This window comes from Ambystoma mexicanum, chromosome 9 (genome assembly GCF_040938575.1).
Source record: "Ambystoma mexicanum isolate Mex_15411 chromosome 9, UKY_AmexF1_1, whole genome shotgun sequence".
Lineage (NCBI taxonomy): Eukaryota > Metazoa > Chordata > Amphibia > Caudata > Ambystomatidae > Ambystoma > Ambystoma mexicanum.
The window spans coordinates 258185892-258209693 of NC_090931.1; the positions used below are offsets into that span (position 1 = coordinate 258185892).

At 46.4% G+C, this 23802-nt stretch overlaps 1 protein-coding gene across 2 annotated transcripts in view; it reads left to right on the forward strand.

The window, feature by feature from the left end:
• Positions 1 to 23802, forward strand: part of MNT (MAX network transcriptional repressor) — a 217942-nt gene that overhangs the window by 114147 nt on the left and 79993 nt on the right. Inside the window, exons 3-4 of one of the 2 annotated variants that reach the window (XM_069614573.1) lie at positions 4917 to 4958; positions 8458 to 8569. In XM_069614573.1, the coding sequence (XP_069470674.1) occupies positions 4917 to 4958; positions 8458 to 8569 (154 nt within the window). The remainder of the gene's footprint in view (positions 1 to 4916; positions 4959 to 8457; positions 8570 to 23802) is intronic. The other variant, XM_069614574.1, reaches the window with a different exon arrangement.

Below are 23802 nucleotides of genomic sequence, written 5' to 3' on the forward strand. Positions count from 1 at the left end.
TCAACTGAGGAATATAAAAGCTAGAATCGTACGTGTAGAGATTTCACAGGTTGGCGTACATTTGGCAAGTATTTTAACTCTGAAACCCCTTAAATTAGCATATATTTGGGTACAAGCTAATATGCCCCTTTCCATCGGGGTGTTGCTAGATCAGCCCAGTATTTTTCCTTTGCATTCTGTTAAGTCCTGAATATCACCATCAAATATCTAGGACTAAAAGCCTCCGAATATTAACAAAAAATAAAATACAGATCTGGACTACCATCTTCTGAATAGAATGGAGCATGTTGGCATGTATATGATGTTATGCTACTTCATATTTGTGTAGCATTTACTGCCATTGTTATGGACTTAACTCGCTGTTATAGTGAGTTGCTGGATCGGCTCGTGTTTGGTCCCAAGTACCAGGCCTTACGCAACTCCAGTGACATGTGTTATGCATGCCGAAACGACTAGTTGATAGAGGCAGCCGGTTTACTTTGCAGTATTATTAGATCTTGCCAAATCAGCAGTTCCAGGCCATGAGAAGAAAAGTCTTGAGGACATGCTTCGAACTTTGGTTGGGTGTCCGTAACAAGTTTGAAACGGGCAAAAAATGTACCTTTTCTGCGATGGCAGTATGAGAGCAATTCCCAAGTGCTTAATTAGTGAAAGGGTGCAATAATGTAGACGTCCACGTCCTTGACCATCTATTGGCAATGCTGAAAACTGCCACTGCCTCCTCATTTGAATGGCAGGATGCCCACAGCACCTACCCGCGATTTGTTTGAAAGAGTGCATTTAGTTTTTGGATACTGCAGGAATTAATTCTCTGGCAAAATACCTAATCACGATCATCACAGGAGCTGGTGGACTCGCCTGTGTACACTGAAAGCCTGACGAGATGGCTAATATAATTTTAACATTTATAGTAATTCGCCAAGAAACTTTGCGACTTAACAGAGGATTGACAGTAAAGGTTAATTAAGGAAGGCTGTATTTATCAAGGGTTTCCTGTTGTCACGATTAACGATAGTCTTCCTGATCGAGAGTTTCTCAGTACAGATTTCTGGAACCTCAAATCATTCTATAGCGAATGGCTCATATTATGCACATTGTAGGGTATGTTTTGGGACCAGGGCTTCCATTCCTCCTCATGCACTGGTGTGGGCACTGAGTATTTGATCAAATTACGCCCAACTTTTGGACATAGTTTCCCAGTGGGCTGCATTTCAGACATGTGGCTCTTGCTTTAAGCCTCAGTTTCCTGGCAATGTAAGAGCACCAGGGGCAAGCTGCAGGTCTAAAGGAAACATCTCACTAAGCGCTAGCCAATGGACAGTACACAAACCATGAGCTGAAGGTAGTGCAGGTAGCTGTATTGCACAAAAGGCACTCTCACAGGTAATTTGCAGCCCACAAGGCATTCATAGTTGGGACAGGATGTGCCATGCCCTGGGACCACTACCCAAATGGGACGCTTGCAGGCCTGATGAAGCATATTTTGAGACCAGTGACATTCACTCAAAACACTTTAGTAAAGGTAGCGTTCAGATTATGCTTTAAAATACAGTCCTCGAGACTGAGAAAAGCCATTACAATTAATGGAAACACTTTAATTGAAGAGACGTTTAAGTTATGTTCAAAACCCCATCAAAATTCATCAGGTAGCATAGGAAAAGCTTAGAACGGCACTTGGTACCTGTTTTGCCAAATGCGTTATGGGTGAAAGGTGAAAGATTATCTCTTTCAATGTATTTCTTCATAAATGCAAGATAAAAACAGACTAGTGTGTCTCTCTCTCTCCCTCTTTCTCATATATTTTGTGCCTTTCCCCATTCCGTAAAGAGCATGTTTTGAGATGCAAAAAACGTTGTCACGGTGCACAGAGCATTTCACATACATATTCACATAGGGAATATTTGCTCACATCTACAGCAAAAACTGAAGGAGAGATTTACATTGAATTTGGATTAGTAGTTGGCGTCTGGATCACTTTGTGAGGCTCACTTGGTTTTGTGAAAAGCCATTGAGCGTTTTTGAAAAAACTGAAAATAAAACATACAAAGTTAGTCAGAAATACATGTATTTTCGAGTCTTTGGATCCAAGTTCAAATCTGAATCCAGGAATGTGAATGGCTGTTGTAGGACCCTCTCTAGAATGTCCATTTGTTATGACTATGGATTGCGATCACTGTGTCTGGGCCATGCCCACGTGTCACGATCCGTCCTGGGCATAGTAAACCGATATACCATCTACTCATCCAGCTTTAATATCAATCTGTCCGGCAGTTTTTGTACTGAACATAAGAACGTCCCTTTTTTGGATGGTTTTTGTTTTACTCTTTCCTTTTACTTTGACATCATTCACTACAAAGGAACTTAACATAACTTTCCAAAAATACTCTGTTGAATATATGTATGATTCTGGAAAGTTTCATGCTTATCCATCGACTGGGACAAACTCGTAAACCTCCCAAACGTTCCTTTTCCTATAGTCAAGTCACTGTTAAAAGCATGTTTACATCTGCATTTTTGCACCCCAGATGAGTAGACCTACTACCAAATTTAGCTGGATTTTTACAAAAAAGGGAATAAATGAGGATTACTCCGCCAGGGTCAGGACTTGGGCTCTGGGACTGCTATATTATATGCCTTTTACAAACCTTGTGTAGCTGCATTTAATCCTAGGATCTGTGATGCGGCTGGAGCCACTCCCATTCCTGAATTCAGATAATTCGGGCTGCTCTACCCAATATACATGACACATTTCTGGCCCTCTTTATAATTAAAAAAAAACGCTTGGCAATTTTAACTAAACCAAGTGAGCCTTCTGATTTTATTCCACATGCCAACTGCTAATCCAAATTTGGTGGAAATCGCTCCAGCAGGTTTTGCTGTAGGTCTTAGTAAAGATCCCCTTTGTGCATTTGAATACAAAATGTGTCTTTTTGTCTGACCAAGACCTTATAACTTTGTGCACCTTGACGGAACTTAACAAAGTTCCACAAATATTCATTTTCTTCTCAAGTTAAGTGCCCTTTCATCGAAAGTTGATAAACTTTAAAGTTAATTTTTAAATGCAATTCTGTGCTTGTGCAATGTTTTTAATATTGCATACATTTCTAAACGTGCTCTTTACAGGTAATCCAATTACCGAAGCGTATCTGAATCGCAGACTCTAACATATAGAAACATTTTTGTGCCTTGAAACACTTGGCACCATAAAAAATGTCCAATAAATACATTTTAAATTGCAAGCAACTAGCCGGCTTTAAAGTCACTTTCCTCCTCAATTCTCCACATACACACAGCGCACAATTGCTTCCTTGCCAAGTCATTTATCACTGGTGGCGAGGGCAAAAACAAAAAAGATGCTTTTATCTTCAGTTTATCAAGAAATAAACTGAAAAAGGAATCGGCCTGGCCCATCATGTACTTGGCGAAATAGGTTCCAAATAACGTTATCAGCTGTTCTTAAATCATGTGCCATTTTTAACTTATTTTGACCTAATATGTAGTCTGTTTCCAAAAGGTAATTTCGGTGCACATTCGGACTCCCCTTGCATTGGGACTCCCCTTCTGTGCTTTTAGAAATGTCTGTGCTGCTTCCGATTGCCACTTTTGTTGTGCATCACAGCGGCTCTTTCTAAGCACTAGTGTTATGAAATTGGAGGAACATGTGCTGGATGCATAAAGTTCGTCCCTTCCCAGCACTTGGCTTTGCGGATTCCATTCACTGTGTGCTCACACCAAGGGGACTTTTTGACTCCCTTAGTGCACTACACTAGCGTTTTAAAAAACATCTCACAGTGCTCGATAAACAGACAAGAGTGAGGAATTGTCTCTTACAAGGGATGTGGCCCAGAACAGCTTTTAAGGTGTGCACACTATATACAAGAGCTATGTCGACGCACATCCATATAATCACAAGGACCCTTCCTCTTCCTCATCTCTTGTGGTGAGTTAGGGGAGCAGAAAAGCTTTTTAACATGACACCTTGATCACAGGGTCCGTTTGCCCCTCGTACTCCTTATAATAGTTGCCATTTCTCTAGCACACACCACAAACGGGATAGTTCTTTGGTTCTGATAACAGGCGTTCTTACCCAACCGAATGGTATTCCATTGATCGACTTTTGAAGGAGGAATGGCTCGGTGTGCCCTGCACCTTTGACCACCAACATAGAGCTCAAGTTGTTGGGACTCTTAATAGCTATCCGTATACGACTTATGCACATTGCGATATATTTTTTTTTTTCGCCCTATGAAATCTGGTAGTATGGGGATGGTCCTCATTTGGGAGGAAGTGTTGAATTTGTATTTGGCTTGGGTATGGGAGGGTATTAATGCGTTCTGCCTCTTATGAATGGTGCTGTAGGCTTTAAACCACATTCGTGCTCCTCACAGAATGCAGGGCTTTGCTTACGTGAGGGGCTGGGGGCCCAAGAGAATTTTGGACTGCCACAAGGGCCCTACCCCTTTTCTCCAATCATGTAAACACAGTATACAGCGATTTATGAGAAAGCAACAGGGATTTTTATTTGCGCTTTTAAACTTTGGCAAAGTTTTTGTCTTCAAGTTGTGACCTCCGACCACTTGACAAAACAATAGAAAGACGTTGCATTTGAAAGAAATCACGAATCCCTTTGAAAAATGAGTCCTGTGTCTGTACTTTTTGCTTTACTAAGTGAAACACCTTAACGAGGTTTACAAAGTAACAGGTGCTCAATTTTTTTGGAAAGATGGTGTTTTTGGAGGTGCTGTCCTTCTCTGTTCATGCACAGAAATCTAGTTCTGTATGAGCACTGCCATCCTTCCCCTTCAGAGGTGCACATTCAGATTGACAATTACCATCTCGCAGTGCAGCGACTAATGCAAATGGAATCGGACCCTTGAAGCGGCCACTGAGTTTGTCTTATTTTGTTTGGGTTGCAGGGCTGGGACCAGGGAGGTGCATAATAAACTGGAGAAGAACAGGTGTGTATAAAACTGGACACTTTTCTTGCTAACTGCTTTAGAAAACACTTACTTTAAACAAACAAAAGCCTCTGTGAAATCATGTGTGTTTAAAGCAGCAGTACCACTCATGGGGTCAGCGTGCCTTCTTCTCTGTTCCAAGTTTTGTATTTTTTTTTTTTTGGGCTTAGTCAATAAAAAGCTTAAATAGCGTTTTTTCGTTTCAAAAATACCACGTTTACAACACATCATGGAAACCAAACCAAAACTATGAAATGCGGTGTGTGCCTGATGCCATTGTTTAATAGCTGGTTATGGCAGCATTTTGGTTTAATTCCAAAATACTGCGGAATAAAGGAACATCATAGCCTTGGAAAAAAGAGAAAATTAGATCCTACAACTGAAGAAAAACCAGACAGAAAGAATAAGGTGCAAATGATGTTTTTTGTTTGTACGAACTGGCAACTAAATCATTTAGCAAACGAATATTGACCAAGCCAAGTTGAATAAGTTTCTGCTCTGTGCAGCAAGCCAAGCTGATCTTAGCACAGTCCCGATGTTTTAAATCTGTTGTCTGTAGAATCCTAGTAAACCAAGCTTCGCCTCAGAGGCATGCAACCTGTGACTTCAAAAGACGCTCTCCAGCTACTGCAGGCTGCTACCAAGTCTGGTCCTCGAACCCCAGCCACACCAGATTCTCAGGATAACCACTCACTGTCTTAACAAAGCCCATTTAAATTCACCATATTGAAACCTATTTCATGTAGATATCACGTAAATCCTCGTTTGGGTCCGATATGATGATACTTGACCTACAGCCAGAGAAAATGTGACCATTCAGAGGCAAACTGCAATACAAGGAATGGTGGAAGCTCTCTCGGCAGACTGGTGCCTCCACCAGCGTTTCAAAGATTAAAACGTTTTGGAGATTGTATTTTCTCTACTGCGACTCTGATAACATTGTTTTCGGATCACACTGCAATTTGAAGTTTACAAAAGGAAAGGGCGAATTTTTTTAATTGATTTTTTTCGGCCAAGAATTCACCACGTTCTCATTGTTTAGCTTTATGGAGATGGTTCTAATTCTTTTGCACACACATGCCACAATACTTCTGTGGTTTCAATGCCTTCATATTTTCCATGCGTTTTGAAGCAATACTTGTCCTTTTAGTGAAACGGGACTCCTCTAAACTGAAATGCATTCTATTTTTCTTAACTGCGGTCTGTCATTTTCAAGTGTGCCCCTTGGTTGTATTGTAGTCAGAGGGACTCATTTGCACAGAATACATCCATACCTCCTTTACATCGCATGATTCAGAAAAAATGGTCAGGCTCGGCCAGTTGATTCTGTTAATTTCCCTACCTACGTTAGCATCCGGAGGCTATCGTTTTTCTAAAGGTTTACACCATCTTTTATAGTCTGTTGAATGCAAGTAGATTTCATTGTCCTGTTACTTTTGCACGGCTTCCGAATGCTGATAAACACAGTTCCTGTCCAGGTATTATTCTTATCCTGTGCAACTACTGGGGCCGGCACTGTGCCAATGTTGGATGAGGTCGCAAACTGGCGGTAGATTAACTTCCCAGATGGCAACGCTGATTATGCATTAACCAATCCAAGTCCTGGCAATCTCCATGGGGCAGCCGTACTGTGGAGGCTTCGATGCTCCTGTTGATGATTCTGCCTCCGGGTGTACTTTACTAAGGGCGACAGCCCTAAGAGATGAGCACAGCAAAGCCTCAGCATTTATAACGCCCGAGAGTCTTCTCTGTGGCCACCCCTGCCCCAGCCTTGGCTAAATCTCATCACATGTGCAGAATATATTGGAGATGTTATGCAGTCGTTTCTGGGGCCTAGCGCTTAGTTTTAGGAAAAAGGCAGTTTTTATTTATTTTACAACCCCGTTCATCATCTAGCTGTACATAGCAGCATTCGGGCGCAGTAAGATCTGTGTGTCGCATTCTGACCCAAGTCTAGTTCTTTCTACCTGTTCTTCCCTGCTTAGTTCTCAAATAGTATGGCTACCACGGGAAGGCAGTGCAGGTGAGCTGACCCTTCTTTCACGGGTGCGAGAGGGTGACAACTGCCAATACATGCACACACCACACCTACGCTCTAACCCCACCCCCCAGTTTGCATTGTAAAAGTATTATATATTAGCATCTACTGCTCTCCTTGCCAGAGATTCTCGCTGCACCTTTCCACCTACTTAAGCTTAGATCAATTTTCGGCAGTGTAACAGTCTCAGCTATGGTGGATGTAAACCTCCAATGCCACCAATGTAATATTTCCTGGGCACCAAAGCCCAAGTGCCAAAAGACGTGTGCCATATGAAGTGTATGCACCATAATTTGTATTTGAACCCTTTAACGTACCACGTGGTGACATCACTTGTTGATAATTTCTCTATAAACAAACAATTGGTTCTCTGAACTCAAAGTACTTTTGATTAGCATGGGATTGTGGCCAATCATTGTTCCCATGCCGCCATTTCTTACATCGAGACTACATTTGGCGATTCTGAGCAATGCAGAATTTTTGCAGAATATTTCTCTTGCTGAAATGTTTATCCCATGCATCCCAGTACAGAATCCAGTGAGTGTTCAAAATATCATGCAGAATCAACGACCTTTCTGCAAAAAAATGTTTTCAATCGTGTCCAGGCAAATGGACAATATTGTAGTCTCCTGCAGAATTTGCTACACGAAAATGTGTACATTTTGGTTAACAATGATGATTAGACTTTTTTAATCTGTGTGCTAAATTGTGTTTTTTTTTCTTACAAAATGTACAGGTTTTTTTCTAGGAGAGGGTTTTATGTTCTGATGTTCATTTCAAACATCCCTTCTAATAATTTTATGCAAAGCATGTTTTATAGTCAAGTCTGTGTGTACATAGCTGTTTAATAAAAACAACCTTGTTAACTGGTTGGGTTGCAATTTTTTTTAAATCTATCCTTTACCCATAGATGTTCCCAGCAGAATTGGATTAAAATGTTTTTTTGCCCTTAGGAGCGCTACCGGGGGTAGAAGGGTAGAAATCTCCTGCAGTAGCTGGCTGCATAGTCCCATCATGAAAAAGCTGCAATGCAAAACATCGTTTCCATGGCACTCTCTGCTGTTCTATTTGATTTTTTTTTTTATATTTTAGGGTTTGCACCCTATTCGGCACAATGACACTAGTAGGGCAAAAGTGGGACAGATTATCAGGATTTTCATCCCTGGAGAGTATATAATGGACCCCTACCCTCATTGGTGCTGCCACATATAATTTCTTTGAGAATTGGTTCAACTGCCTGTTCGATTGGAAGTTTACACCTGGCATCTATGAAAATAATTACATTTGAGATATGCAGGATTAGTTGTGAGTTAGTGGGGCTTGCTGAATTGGGATAAAGTGTATTTTGTGGTACTGTTGCTTTAAACCTATTTCTGAGTCTATGGATGTATTATTTTGGTGTGGTTGCCAGCATGAGACATTGGCATGCTTCATATCTTTTCTATGTTCTTCCCTTTCCAGACGTGCACACCTGAAGGAATGCTTTGAAACATTAAAGAGGAACATTCCCAACGTTGATGACAAGAAGACCTCTAACCTTAGCGTCTTGAGGAGCGCCCTGAGGTATATTCAGGTATGGCTGTCACTGTGCTTTAGTTAACTTTAGTTGATGTTTCCAATTTGTTCTATTGTAAATGCATATTTACTACGGTGTACAAACACATCTGGGCATGAAGCCGTCGTATTATGCATGTTTTTAAGGTCTGGCCGAGCTCTTGCAGCAGTATGTAGAGTGGATACTCGTGTCAATCAGCTGCTTTGTGATGCAGAAAGAATGCATCATGCGCAACACTCTTCTTGTTTTCTAACATTTTGTAGAAGCTAGGGCAACGTAAACAAAGCGAGCCATTTAATGTTTTCTTAACGTCTACTTTTGTTTTCACGCAGCTGGGTACCTTGATGTAATTTACCACTTGTATTCTGCGTTAGTGTGGTTTTAAGAGTGTAATAACTAGGTAGGTTCCTGTAAAAAATAGAATTGGGTGTTCATGATGAAAAGCATGCTTTTCATTGGGAAATTGAAATATGTTCATTAATGCCATCTTGGAATGGGTAGGCCATATCAAACAATGTAATAGTTTACTTGTGTGTATCAGCTCATGTGATGGGTCTATTCAATGTGCTTTTTGTAATGTATCATTTGTTTTTGTAATGTATCATTTGTATAGCGCCTTTCACCATTCGTATGGTCCCATCGCGCTATAGGTTGAACGCCCTTGGGCGATCGAAGTCCAGGTAGAGGAAAATTCGAGAAGTGTTAGTATGCTTGGGTGCATAACGGCCACTAAGAAGATATGAAGTGGAGGCCAAGTCCTTGCTAGCCACCCATGTCGAGCCGGCATGTGGATGGGGTGGTAACGCAGTCTTAGAGTGGGTATGTGAGAGAGGGATAGTTATTATGTGTGCAGCTTTATATTCAATGTTTGTCCAGAACAACGGCTGCATTCTTTTGGCAGAGGTGATGTGCAAAGTGTTTTTGTGTTGTTTGATGGCAGATGCGTGTGGGTCTGTGGTGGTGTCTTAAGCTAAAGTTCCATAAGCCTGGAGTGCCAACAGGTTTAAAAAGCATTATTTGTAACTTAATGGATGCATCAATGCTCTAGTTACAATCAATGGTCACCTAGGATCTTTGCGCTAGCTATTCTACCCTCACCTAGATAACGTGCACTAGGTGGATTGTATATTCATCGAGCCCAATGCAATGGCTATGTTTTACTCTGTTCTTCTAAGTGTGATACGTGTTATAAACTTCACGATTCTTCAAAGAGTGAAATGCGGCCAGTATGCGCATAGTGCCTCCATGAGCAATACCAGGTCTATCCTTTGCAGTTCTAATTAGTGCGGTACAGGGCTATCTCTACAGTTCTTCCAAGTGTGATACACAAGCTAACCTAGCGTACCCCAGAATCCATTTATGTTCAACACGTTTCCCAACCCCAAAATCCATCCAAGTGTGACGCATGTCCTACCCCAAGATTCATTAATTGTGGCGCATTTCCTACCCCCAAAATCCATCTAAGTGTGATGCATTTCTTACCCCCATATCCATTTAAGTGTAACACAATTTCTAGCCCAAAAATCCACATTCCTAGCCCCAGAAAATCATGTTATGCATTTATAAGTGCAACAAAATCGATGCCCTTAAAACCATCTAGGTGCTACGCATTTTCTACCCCCCAAAACAATTTAATCAGTGCATTGTATTATCGGGAAGTATTTTTTTCTGTGTTTCCAACTTTGTGCTGCTTTGTAGGGGGACCATTTTCACTTTCAGATTAGTGTTTTTGTGTAAGTTTAATTGTTTTTGAGATTTTAGCTGCAGGGCATGGGCCAGAGGGGAGGAGGGAGTAAGGAATGAAGTGGTGAAGGCAGTTGGCGGCTTTGCTTTTATTATAGCTGTTTGCGACTTTTCTTGTCAGTTTATTTCATTTGCGGGGGCCCAAGACCAGGCCAAAAACCGCATCCGGATCCACTGGATTCGCTGCGGAATCTGGTCCCAAGGTGGATAGGACCTTATCAACACCACCCTACGCCTCCACTGCTAACCATCCATCGCGCTGCTTCTCAAAATGGAAATTGTCCAATCCGGCTAAACTTTTGACGTTTTGGGTAGGTGACTTTTCCTGTTGCGGGTATATGAGAGACATCCTGAAGACCACCCGCTTGGTTATAGAATAAGATCCATTTCCCAATGGTTCGGGACAGTGTAGGTCTCATTTTCTCTGAGATAATAAAAGTAATACAATGCCTCCTTCTTCATCTCCCAATTCTGGCCTTCTACCTTTCCTTGCTCAGCTCATCTCTTTTGGGGGCACTGCTCAGCCCCTCTTCAGCCCTTTGCTGTTTTTTTGCACTGCTTTTACTTTTATTTGTTTTGATCCTGCTTTGGGATTATTGCTTGGCAAGCCCACGCTATCTTTCTCACTCCACCCTTCCCATCCTCTCCACTTGTGGCTGCCTAAATCCTGTGATTTGCTGGATTGCTGGAGCATGCGACCTGGAAACAAGGCAATGTGTGTTGGCCTCTGCTCAAGGTGCCTTTATGTGCTCAAAACAGTGTTTGGTAAGTGTTGCATCTGCAGACTTTCACAAATCTTTTTCACCGATTTTGATTTGTGTTGATCCTACTTTGGGATAATTTCTTGAGTAGTCCATGCAATCTTTCTCCCTCCACCACCCGCCCCTGACTTCATCTTGCATCCCCTCCCTCTGTGGCTGCTAATCGCCCATGCTTGGCTGGATTGCTGCAGGACGTGAACCAGAAACGAGATGATTTCCAGCCTCCCAGGGCACCCTCTACCCGAACAGCCAGTGAAGGGCAGAGGCTAAGGGTGCCGCCCGTTTGCCTAGTCACCAGGCACACAAGCACAGGCCCTGCTGCACCCGTGACAAATGGAACATAAAACACCCAGGTAAGGCAAATTAATGTATTATGTCTCTGCTCTAGAATCCCCACTGTGATTAGCCAAGCAGAGTTGTGCTGCAGACAACACATCTCTTCCTCTAGTAGCCTATTACCTAGAAAGATCACCTTATGAGTACAATATTGCATTACTATTCCACAGCCTACATAGCTGGATTGAGTAATTGTTCTTGGCTACATAACTACTGCATACGTTATTGTAACAGCTTGTATTTCAAGCACATAAATAGAGCGACCCGTTGTCCAAGATCTCTTCCTCTAGTAGCCTGTTACCTTGAAAGATAATAACTTAAGTACTACGTGTATTACTATTCTATATCCTACCCCGCCGGATGTGGGTTGTTTTAACGAGGTAAAAACAATCGCGGCAGAATTGACTGTAGTAAATCTTGCCACAAATACGGTTTTACCTGTTAAAAAAAATAATCTCCCCCAACTGCTAGTAGCCCCACAGCCCCCCTCTCCTACTTACCTTTTGTCAGTCCTCTGCCGCCTCTCCTGTACCCTGCAGCGTCAGTCTGTCACTCCAACGCAGGTCGGATCTGACGCTGCAGGTTCCTTTTTTTGTTTTTTGGGTTCCTGGCTTCCGCTGTCGAGAAAGCAGGGGACACCCTTGATACCCAAAATACCAAACATGGGGAGCAGGGGACACTCCCGCAACCCCTGCTCCGCATGTTCGTTATTTTCGGCAGCGATCGAATGGTACTGGCCGAAATCTGTAAAATGTACCTTCGATCCATTTCTTTTTCTAACAAATTGGGTATTTTGTACCATTCCTACACACCCAGCACATACATTTATTGACTAATTGTTTGCCTACATAACCTCTGCACTGCAATGGTATTTCCTGCATAGCTACAACATAGCGATATTGCATTATTGTATCTGTCTACACACCTAGTGCATAATTTGATTATCTAATTGTTTGCCCACACAGCCACACAGACTGCTGAATGACTCATTGTGTCTGCCTCATCATTTGCATGGCCATTGGAATGCCTACATAAATAGGTTTTTGTGTTTACCACATTACTTGCCTCTTTGGCCGCTTGCAATACAACTGCATACCTCGACATGCTGGCTCAGGTATCAAGTTTCAGTTTAACTGTTTCAGCTCTCAGGCTCACAAAGTACATAGCCAGATTGACTGTTATGCCGACACAACTGCAGCACTGATTGATTGTCCCTACTTTAGCTACATCAACTCACCATGATGGTATGCTTACACTGCAAGTAGCTGGAGTTGGCTCACTGTACGGCCTCTATCAGTGAACGCTGCAAGATTCATTCTTTGGACTGGTTAAAAAAAATTGTTTGCTTTATTCGATTGACTTATTGTGCTTGACTGCCCACCTAGAACGGAACAAGTTAACGCTGCAAGATTCAATCTTTGGACTGGTTAAAAACATGGTTTGCTTTGTTCGATTGTTAAACAGCTCTGCCATGACTAGATAACAATGCAGCTAATTGTTTGCCTTCCTACTGTGCACATAGCCAGTTTAACTCCTGTGATACCTACACGTCAGCCAAACCCAGTCATACCTAGACTAACACATAATTCTAACCCACATATCAAATCTGTCACAACTAGTCTTATTGCGTTGTATAACTTACATCCAATCACATACTTTCAGTACTTCATAGACGGTTTTAGAAGCATACAGCTACATGCACTTGTAACGTGAAGGGAACATTTTAGAACATACTCCTGATTATACACCGTTCCATCTTCCAAGCAAACCACTTCCAGTAACTTCTGAACATTCCTACTGTCAGTGAACCAACATCATAGAGGAATCAATCAGCAAGGGGGAACCACTCCCTCTCAATTTAGTACATTTGTCCCACACTCCAGCATTTCTCACCCTCCAACAACAGGGAAAAGTCTCAGATAACTGGTCCTCAATTCCAGACCAACATTAAACTAAATGGTATCACCCCATCTTCACCATCGTTATACCCTTTCCTCTGTGTACCTCCTTAGTTTCTCCACCTCAATCTATGGTTCGCCAAAACCCACCAGCAAGTTGTCTAGAAAACCGTGCCGACAGTGTAATACGAAAGTAAGAGGAAAGTAGTGGAAAGAGCTGTTGCCACTCCTTTTAGATAAAACAAGCAAGGACTGCAAGGGAATTATGCTCCCTCAAGAGAACACTTGCACCCTTTATCTCCAGAATGCTTCCATCTGATGGTGTTAGGCAAGATTGTATGCAGTACCCGGTGGGAGACTCCAGCAGGCCTGTTCTCTTGGCAATAGTTAACCCAACCTTTGGTATAAGCATGTACGACACAGGTTGGTAGTGACTGAGCAGCCAGGCTTACCTCAAGAGGGGTCAATGTGTGCTGTAGGGTTGTAACACAGAGCTTCCCAGTGACTATTATCCAAATAAACTCTTACACGCAGGATTTCTTGATGAAACAGTTATTTAACAGTCAGTTTGAATAAGCCTTCTTCAGAAGGGAGCAATATATATGTACCACAAAAATATACTTCAAAAACACACTATGTTTCTTTAAATAAATAGATGCCCATTTGGGATGACACACAGATACTTCCTACACCCTGAGGTGACTTAAATAACTAAGACACTGTGGACATTGATATATCACTGGTACATTTTGAGCAATACAGAGTATGATGTTGAAGGGAAACTAGTGAGGGAATAAAACAATGGTTAAGAAATATTTTTGAGACCCCCAATGCGAAGTAAATGGACCCTTTCCCAGCTACATAAGTTATAGCATGTGTGACTTTTGTAGTGGGATAGTTAAAGCAAAATGTCGGAGCATAGTTTCTTTCACGGAGCTAGTACAGCCAATATAATTGAACAACGTCTAGGGGAGTTGAGGCACTTCTTGAAGGTAAGTAAAAAGTCTTGCACAATGTTTTAGAAGTCTTTGTAGAAAATTAAATCTTTGTAGGGCCACAAGCTGGGAGGCTTGTGAGGGGCAAAGCTGTGTAGAGAAGGAGCCAAGTACCCCCACCTCCAGCATTGCGCCCATGTTTCCTATATGCTGGGAACCAGAATGTGAAACTTGTGCAATGTCAGTGAAGATACCAATACCAAGGAGAATCCTGGAAGCTTGGTTCCCATTGCAAAAACCATACCTGCATACACAACAGTATGATGGCCATTTGAATGAAATCCCAGAAGAAGTGGGAAAAGTGAGCGAAAGGGAAGAGTGGGGACGCCGCACGAAGCAGGGCTGGCGCACCTAGAAGAGATGCAGAGGCAAGAGAACATAGATATTCTGTAGGCATCAAGAAAGTATCAAATATGAGCAATATTTCGGGCTCGAGATGAAGATGCTTATGCTACAGAAAAGATGAAGATTATTAAGTTATTTTACACGTGTACAGATGCAAAGAAACGCAAGCAGACAAAGTATTCTTAAGGCTAGCTATGTAGTGAATAGATCGTGGCTCACATAGCCGGTGCTCTGGATATCCTCTTTTGCAACAAAAATATAATCTCCATCTGCACACCAGTACATCTTCCCTGGGGGGAAAACCGATCAATAATTTCCACAATATTCACAGATTGCGACCCCAAGCAAAATGATCAGAAGAGCCACCAGCAATGACTAGAACCTGCAAAGCAATACAAATCAATAATACTAAAGACACTTGAAGCAAACTGGTTTGTCCTCCCTTCAGATGGAACCAACAACCACATTCATAACCGGATCATTTCCGCCTCGGACATTATCTCCTCGAAGAACCTTTTTCAAAAACGCACACAAGAAATTAGTTAAATGGTTCACCCCTAAGCTAAACTGCATGAAAATGGAAAATCACAAATTTGAGCAACTCTGGAGGGCAAATAAACTCCAAACTAGCAAATTTGCTTAACAATTGTGCTTTTACAGGGCAGACGCCATCCATGCAATGAAAGCACACTTGTCCAAATGCATTGATTCGGCACGACACAGCCAAAAGCAAATGTTTTAAGATCATCCAAGAATTGAAAAACCACCTGACAGCCTCCAACACTTCTCCCATTCTGACTCTAACTGCAGCACATTTCAACAACATCGACATTGAGGAACACCTAGTACACTCGCACTTAAATGTCACAAATGTCCTACTTCTCACTGCAGAGAACCTACTTTTTAGCATTGAGTCATACAACCCAACTGGATCTCCAGATGATCGGTTTCCTCTCAACTGTTACAAACCCATCTTAAAACATACTGAACTAGCACCTAATTTTGTATCCTTCCTCAATGATCACATCCACACTGTAAGTATCCATGTACCACTGAAATGTGCTTACATCAAACCTCTACTCGAAGTGGACTAGAAAGATCCAGCCAGTTACCGCCCAATCTCTAACACCTCTTTCATCAGCAAACTATGGGAAAAATTCATGTATGATCTACTCGGGTATTTCATCGAAAACAAAAACTTCCATCCTCCAGGTGTACAGAATCAGCACTTGACTCTATCTTGGACACACTAAAAACAATGCAGATGAAACCTCAGAGCGACCTCAGTCTACTGGACAGATCTGCTGTGTTTGACACATTCTGTCACACAATCCTTCTAAAAAGCCTAGAAGACATTGGGAACAGCTCTACGTTGTAGAACCAAAACCACCATGATGTGCCCCTATGAACCCAGCCTTGAACACCTAGGATGGGCCTCAGTGATACATACACAAACCTCTTCTATTCAAGTCTACATATCGCTCCTATTCTCCAGCATGGGGGGCATGGATTCACATGCTCATGAATATTCCCCGCCATCAGGCTGGGAATCCTCGGTAAAGAAAAAATCAGTATCAGTTTCGTTTCTGATCTGTCTTTCTTAGTAGTAAGCAATCACTGATCTCTGGGTCATACTGCCCCCAGCCAATGACTGCCCTCTCCCTAAGCCCCGCCTCTGGCACCATCCTCAGATTTTTACCGCACGCTCAAGTGTTGGGGGTCCTCGTGTTTAGCTCTCGAGTTTTTTTACTGCGTTTTCATGTTTTTTCAGGAGATTTTCTAAATTTTTCGGTTTAATCGAGCCTCAAGCTCCACCGTTTCTACTTCCGATAACGGGGAGCCGTTTCGCAATTCTTCTACGCCCCTCAAGGGTGAAGTTTTCGTCGAGTTTACACTTCTTGGAGGATTCCGGAAGATCTGCGGCCTACCTCAACGGACATGGCCCAGGACAAGGGAAGCTCGACGCCCGGATCCAAGCTGTTCAGGTGCTGCCCTTGATGTGGATTACAGAACGTTTTCAAGGAGGACGAGCATTCGCGATGTCTCTACTGCCTTCATGAGGACAAGACGCACATGGAGAAAGACTGTGCGTTCTGCAAGAACCTTTCGGAACGGACCAAACAAGATTGTCGTTCCCGCCTCGCCGCCTGGCTGGAGTAGGGCACAGCAGGTGAGAAGGCGAAGAAGTCGTCTGAGCGGGCTTCTAAGTCCTGTGAGGGCGCCCTGGCGACGGGGGCCCAACAGAAGGCCAAGCACCGCGAGTCCACAGGCACCGGGAGCGCCGAAAGGTCAGGCTCTTCGGTTGACCAGCAGGGCGCTACTTCCCCGGCACGTTTGACCACGAGCCATCGTCTGGTTCGGGGAAGAGGAAGTCCGAGAACCCGGGTAGGCTGTTGGAGCGGACCTGGTCGATCTCGAAGGGGGAGCGAGGCGCGGACCCTCCCCACCCAGGCGAAGGCCCAGGACGCACCTAAGGTGGTGAGGGCTTTGATCCACCCGGCAAAGGCCTCTACCGAAGTGGTCGCTGCGACCCTGGCGAAGCCGGCTGAGACTACGCCTGTGGAAACGCTCTCCGGGCCCAGAGTATCCCTGCCACCGCGGAGGGATTCCTCTTTCCAGCCCATCGCTAAGACCCCCGTGAATCCCCCGGCTGAAAAAGAGGGGGGGGGGGGGCGGTGGCCATTACAGACTCGGAATCAGCCTCTGAGGAGGAACTGGTGGAAACCGAGAAGGGCCTCAACGAAAGGTCCGTAGGCCTCAACGAGAGGTCCGTAGGCCTCAACGAGAGGTCCGTAGGCCTCAACGAGAGGTTCATAGGCCTCAACAAGAGGTTCGAGAAGGTTCGATCCCAGGGGGTGGTCCCTGCTGACGTGATCGAAGATAGCAACGACGACGAACAGGGCCCAGTGGAGCGGCCATCCCGTCTGTCGCAGCCATTGCCCGAGCCCCAGGATAGCTCGGCGGCCATTTTGTTGGCAATCCAATCCTTATGCACCGAGATAAGGACAAGATTACCACGCACCCCGACGGAGGATCCAGAACCAGGCCCGTCGGGAAGCCCTCCGAACAAGCGGAGGAGAGTCCACCCCGCTCCGCCCTTTGTGCCTGCGAGGCCGGTGGACCCCTCATCTCCCTCGCCGGACCCTAGAGAGGATACGGCGAAGGATACAGCGACTGGGGCGGACGATGACGGCGGCGATGACACAGCGGACGTCCCGTCGTCACCCCGCCCCCCCCGCAGGCGTCTTTAGCCGACGAAATTGGCTCTTTCCACGCCATAACCAGGGCATCCGAGCTCTTCCAGCTCTGCCCTGAAGAACAGAAAAAGGAGGGGTTTCTGTACCAACGACGAGAGGCCAAGAGGAAGACAGTCCTCGCGGTGCCTTTACTCGACGAGGGGCTTGCTGTCCTCAAGAACCCTTCCACGACAGGTACGAGAAGAAGTACCGAGTCCCCGATGCCGCCCCCTTCAGCCCACGCCGGACTCTGTCGTCTCGGCAGCGGCTAAGAAGAAGGCAGCAGGTGCGGCGGCTTCAACTTCCACTTCCCCGCCGGACAGCGAGGGCAAGAAGTTGGACTCTATGGGACGACGAGTCGTCATGTCGGCGGCGGCGACGACGATTAAGGCGGCCAATGCCTTAGCGATCGTGGCCCGCTACGACAGGGATCTCTGGTTCAAGATAGCTCTCCTGCTAGACTTCCTGCCTGATGACAAAAGGGCCGAGGCCCTAGAAATTCTGCAAGAAGGCGAGGCGGCGTTGGATCACGCCATAATGGTGGCAACGGACATTGCCGATACTGGATTTCGCCAACTGGGCAACGGAGTTTGCCTCCGATGGCGAGGATGGCTCAAGGCGACAGACTTTCGCCAGGACGTCCAGACCAGGGTGTTGGACATGCCGTTCGACGACAACAACCTTTTTGGTAAGGCGGTGGATGAGTCCCTACAGGCCATCAAGACCGACTCAGAGACGGCCCGGGCCCTGGGGGTGCTTCAACAGCGACGGCCCTTTCGGCGTTCCAGAGGCAGACAGGGTGCCTCCAAAGGATCCAGCGGTGGCTCTTCCACTTACTGCCAGGCGGCCCGCTCCTCTTCCCAGGAGGCCTACAGAGGTCGCGGCAAGCAAGGGGGATCCCGCCGTCGTCACCAAGGAGGCCAAGGCGGCAATGCCGCCTCCAAGCAGGACTGACCCGGCCGTGTTGTCGGGTCCCCACCGAAGCACCCCGGTGGGAGGCCGGCTGACGAAGTTCGTCAGCGTGTGGGAGTCCCTCTCCACCGACCGTTGGGTGTTGGACACCCTGGCCAACGGGCACTCACTGGATTTCCAAAAGAAGTGCCCTTGCATTCCTCCCGTGGCCAGGAAGGAGAATCACGTCCCTCAACTGCTGTTGGAGGTAAGGGCGATGCTCAAGAAAGGTGCCATCGAGCTCGTCCCCAGAAGGCTCCGGGGCTCCGGAGTGTACTCAAGGTACTTCCTCGTCAGAAAGAAGACAGGCGGTTGGCGCCCCATCCTAGACCTGCGTCGGTTAAACAAATACATCAAGGCGCAGAAATTCAGGATGGTCACCCTCCAGCACGTGCTGGGACAGCTGGAGGAAGGTGACTTCCTTTCGTCGTTGGACCTGGAGGATGCTTACTTCCACATCCCCATTCTAAAAAGGCACAGGAAGTTCCTCAGGTTCGTGGTTCAGGGACGCCACTACCGATTTAGGGCCCTACCGTTCGGATTAAAGTCGGCCTACCTGGACGACTGGCTAATCCAGGCAAGGACAAGGGAACTCGCCGTCGAACACACGGTGAGGACTGTCCGGTTGCTCACGGAGCTGGGGTTTGCCATCAACTACCCCAAATCCCACCTGGTTCCATCGCAAGTAGCACTCTTTCTGGGAGCGAAACTCGATACAGTGGGGCAATTGGCCCCCCTTCAGAGGAGAGGACCAAGACCATCCTGGGCAAGGTGCGGCGCCTGTTAGCCACGGACGTGGCCAGGGTGAGGTCCATCACGTCCCTTCTCGGGATGATGTCCTCATGCATCTATCTTGTACCCCTTTGCAGACTTCGGATGCGTCCGCTACAGGAGTTCCTTGACGCCAGCTGGTTTCAGGCGACGGGCTGTTTCGAGGACAGGATCCTTCTCGACAAGGAGTTCCGTCGGGCGATCCTATGGTGGGGCACCCGTGGTCACCTCACTACAGGCACGGACTTTCAAACCCTGGTGTTTCAGGAGACGGTGACGACGGACGCCTCTCTGGAGGGTTGGGGGGCCCACACCGGAGATCTCCACGCAAGAGGCCTTTGGCTCCCGGAGGAGTGGTCTCTCCACATCAACATTCTGGAGCTCCGAGCAGTGTTCTGGGCTCTCAAGTCGTTCCTTCCGTCCCTCAAGGACAAGGTGGTGAGGATCTTCACCGACAACACCACCACAATGTTCTACATACAGAAGCAAGGGGTCACCAGATCCCCAACCCTATCCAAGGAGGCCCAGGATCTGTGGCACTGGGCCGTCGCCCAGGGGATGTTTCTGGTTCCCTTCCACTTGGCAGGAATAAAAAACACCATTGCTTGCTCACTCAGCAGGGAGCTGCGCTCGTGCCACGAGTGGGAACTGCACCAGGATCAAGTGGATCGACTCTACCAACGATGGGGCAAACCCCAGATCGACCTGTTCGCAACGGCGACGCACTCCAAGGTTCGCCAGTAGGTTCCCACCGCCGAGGAGCATGGGCGATGCTTTCTCGTTCCCCTGGGACGGCCTGTTTATATACGCGTTCCCTCCGTTGCCGCTGCTGCTCCGCCTCATCAACCAGCTGAAGAAGTCCAGGTGCAGGATGATCCTCGGCGCACCGGCGTGGCCGAGGCAGATCTGGTTCCCGGACCTTCTGGACTTGTCAACGTCCCCACCACTCAAGCTGCCGGTGGACGCGGATCTTCTCTCCAGAGAAGGAGGCGTCATTCTCCATCACGACCCACAGTCGCTGAACATGCAGACCTGGCTCCTGTAGCACTAGAGTTTGGAGGGTACGATATACCGGCTGATTGCAGAGAGGTTCTTGCAAAGGCCAGGGCGTCCTCAACTCTCAAGTGTTACGGTCATAAATGGAAGAGGTTCTCGGTCTGGTGCCGTTCACAGAAGATTAACCCTCTGCGGATTACGGCCCCTCAAGTACTGCCGTACCTACTGTCGCTGGCCAAAGCTGGACTGGCTCACGCCTCCACCAAAATACATCTGGCTGCCATCTCCCGATATACCAGGACTACGGGACGGGCGTCCTTGTGGTCTCATCGCCTGGTGAAGGGACACTTCCGATAATTCCTGCCGGTGAAGGCTCCTGCCCCGGCGTGGGAGCTTAATGTGGTGCTGACCAGGCTCATTTGGGGGGGGGGGTCCATTCGAGCCTATGCATTCGTCGCCTTTGAAGTTCCTGTCATGGAAGACAGCGTTCCTCGTGGCCATCACCTCCGCACGACGAGTGGGAGAGATCCAGGCCCCATCTTGCAAGCCTCCATACTTGACTTTTCATGACACGAGGGTGGTGCTGAGGACACACCCCTCCTTCATGCCCAAAGTGCCGTCGGACTTCCACCTCAACGAGCCCTTTGTGTTACCGGTTTTCTTCCCGTCGCCTTAGACGCCGGCCGAGAGGACTTTGCACTCGCTGGATGTAGCTACAGCGCTGAAGTTCTACGTGGACCGCAAGAAGAGTTTTCAGAAGACGTCACAACTGTTTGTGAACTTTGGGTCTGTGAATCAAGGGAAGGCTCTCTCGAAGACTTCCATTTCCAGATGGCTCTCCGGCTGCATCATGCACTGCCACCGGTTGGCAAACCGACCGCTGCCCCGCCGTTCGAGAGCCCATTCGACCAGAGTAATCGCTGCTACCACGGCGTTCCTATCTGGTGTGCCCCTGCTGGACATCTGCAGGGCTGCTATGTGGAGGTCGACGCACACCTTCACAAGATTCTACTGCGTCGATCGGGACTCCAGGGAGGAGTCCAGGGTCGGCCAAGCAGTGCTGCGCAACCTGTTCGCCTAAGGTGAGCCTGGTGAGGAGGTAAGAATTGCTTAATGTTGAGTTTGTATGTAATGCTTAATGTTGAGCCTTTGCCACCTCCCGTGGGTGTGCATGTGTATACTGCTATGTATTCTTTTATTCATGAACATGTGAATCCATGCCAGACCCCATGCTGGAGAAGGAACAAGTTACTTACCTGTAACTGTTGTTCTCCAGCATGAGTCTGACATGGATTCACATGCGAACCCTCCCACCTACCCCTCTGCGGCTCTTCACTTGGTCATACTGCCACTTGGCGTGCTACCAAATCTGAGGATGGCTGCCAGAGGCGGGGTTTAGGGAGAGGGCCGTCATCGGCTGGGGGCAGTATGACCCAGAGATCAGTGATTGGTTACTACTAAGAAAGACAGATCAGAAACAAAACTGATATTTTTCTTTACCAAGGATTCCCAGCCTGACTACGGGGAATATTCATGAGCATTTGAATCCATGCCAGACCCATGCTGGAGAACAACAGTTACAGGTAATTAACTTGTTCCCTATTCGTCATCAACGGATATGGCATCATTTGTTACAAGTATGTGAATGACTCACAATTAGGGTACGAATCTGAGAACAATCCAATAAACCACCCAGACATTAACTTGCAGGCATGGACGCATAAAGGACCACAAACAGGCTAAAACTCAAACCAAATGGAAAGGTCCTATTTAGGAGGCCATCACATTGGTGGTTTGGGACTAGGACAACATCCTAGATTACCATGAGTAGAGGCGATAGGAGGCCTATTCATTGGCCACATCAGGACTAGAACGCCGGCCTAGTTTTACAAGTAGTGGAAGAAGACGTGCAACAGCTAGATGATGTATGTGGAACTCTTGCACCCTCCATCATCCCTGACTGCCTATCTGCCATCCAATCCTTGTGCGCCTCCAACAATCTCTGCCTCAACGCCTGTAAAACTGAGATCCTTCCCATTGAGACCCGTGCTCCCTCCTTCTCTCCCTCACTGACCTTCCTCCTTGGGCCCCTCCCCCCTGCGCCTTCAACTGAAGCCAGAAACCTTGGCGTGATCAACTCCTCTCTCCTTCTTCCCTCACGCTTGGGACATTGCCAAGAAGTCCCACTTTCAGCTCTTCCTTCTCAAAGGAATCTTACCTTTTCTCACTTAACCTCAGAGAGTCAATGTGACCCAAGCCCTGGTGCAACAGCCTCCTCCTGAATGTACCATCTTCACTCTGCGACCCCTCCAGCTAATCCAGAATTGGGCAGCAAGACTTATCCTTGGCTTTACGCCCAGGGAACCGCATCTCTCCTGCACTAAAAAGTCTTCACTGGCTCCTGGTTGCTGCATGGATTAAATTCAAATCCCTCTGCATCATCCACAAGGCTGTCTGGGCCCGGGGACCACATTAGCTTTAACTTTATCTCACTAAATGTTCTCCCTCTAGATCACTACGTTCCTCTGGCACAAACTCTTTGTTTGTAAAGTGTATAGCTAAACAGAGGGCAGGGGGTTGTTCACTCTCCTCTGCGTGCTCCCAACCTCGACCTGAGCCTTGAGCAGGATCTCCTCAAATTCCGGACGCTCTTTAAGACTTTTTCTCTTTTCCTCCTACGTCTCTTCTTCTCTCCTTTGCTAATCCCACAGTTGCTGAATTGGTGTCCTGGGCACTTGTGCACCCTTGGGGGCCCTGACCTCCCACACCAATTCTGCCCAGCTCCTATCTTATCTACCACACTTGCATCTGCACACCTTCCACTTTGAAGTTTTCGCACTTACACCTCCTGTGGCCCCAATCCATGTAGCACTCAACATTCCTAGCACTTCATCTGTGGCTCACCCACGAGCTCGGACTCCCCAGTGCTTCCCCCTCTTCATTCTTCCTTCTGCACTTTCACTTTCCGAACACTCACAAGGCATAGTAGGTTCGTCCCTCTCACTTCCCCCCCACTGCCCTTAAATATTGTGTTTAATTGTATTTCCCAACCTTGCTCCCTCCCTGCCCTGTGGGCGATTTGAAACAGTGTCCTTATTGTATAAGCGCCTAACAAGCAAACAAACAAATAATTAAGTTTGAATGTACCAATTCATCAGTTAGAAAAGACTCAATTACAAGACTGGACTAGACAATTAAGGAATTGATGACACTTGAATT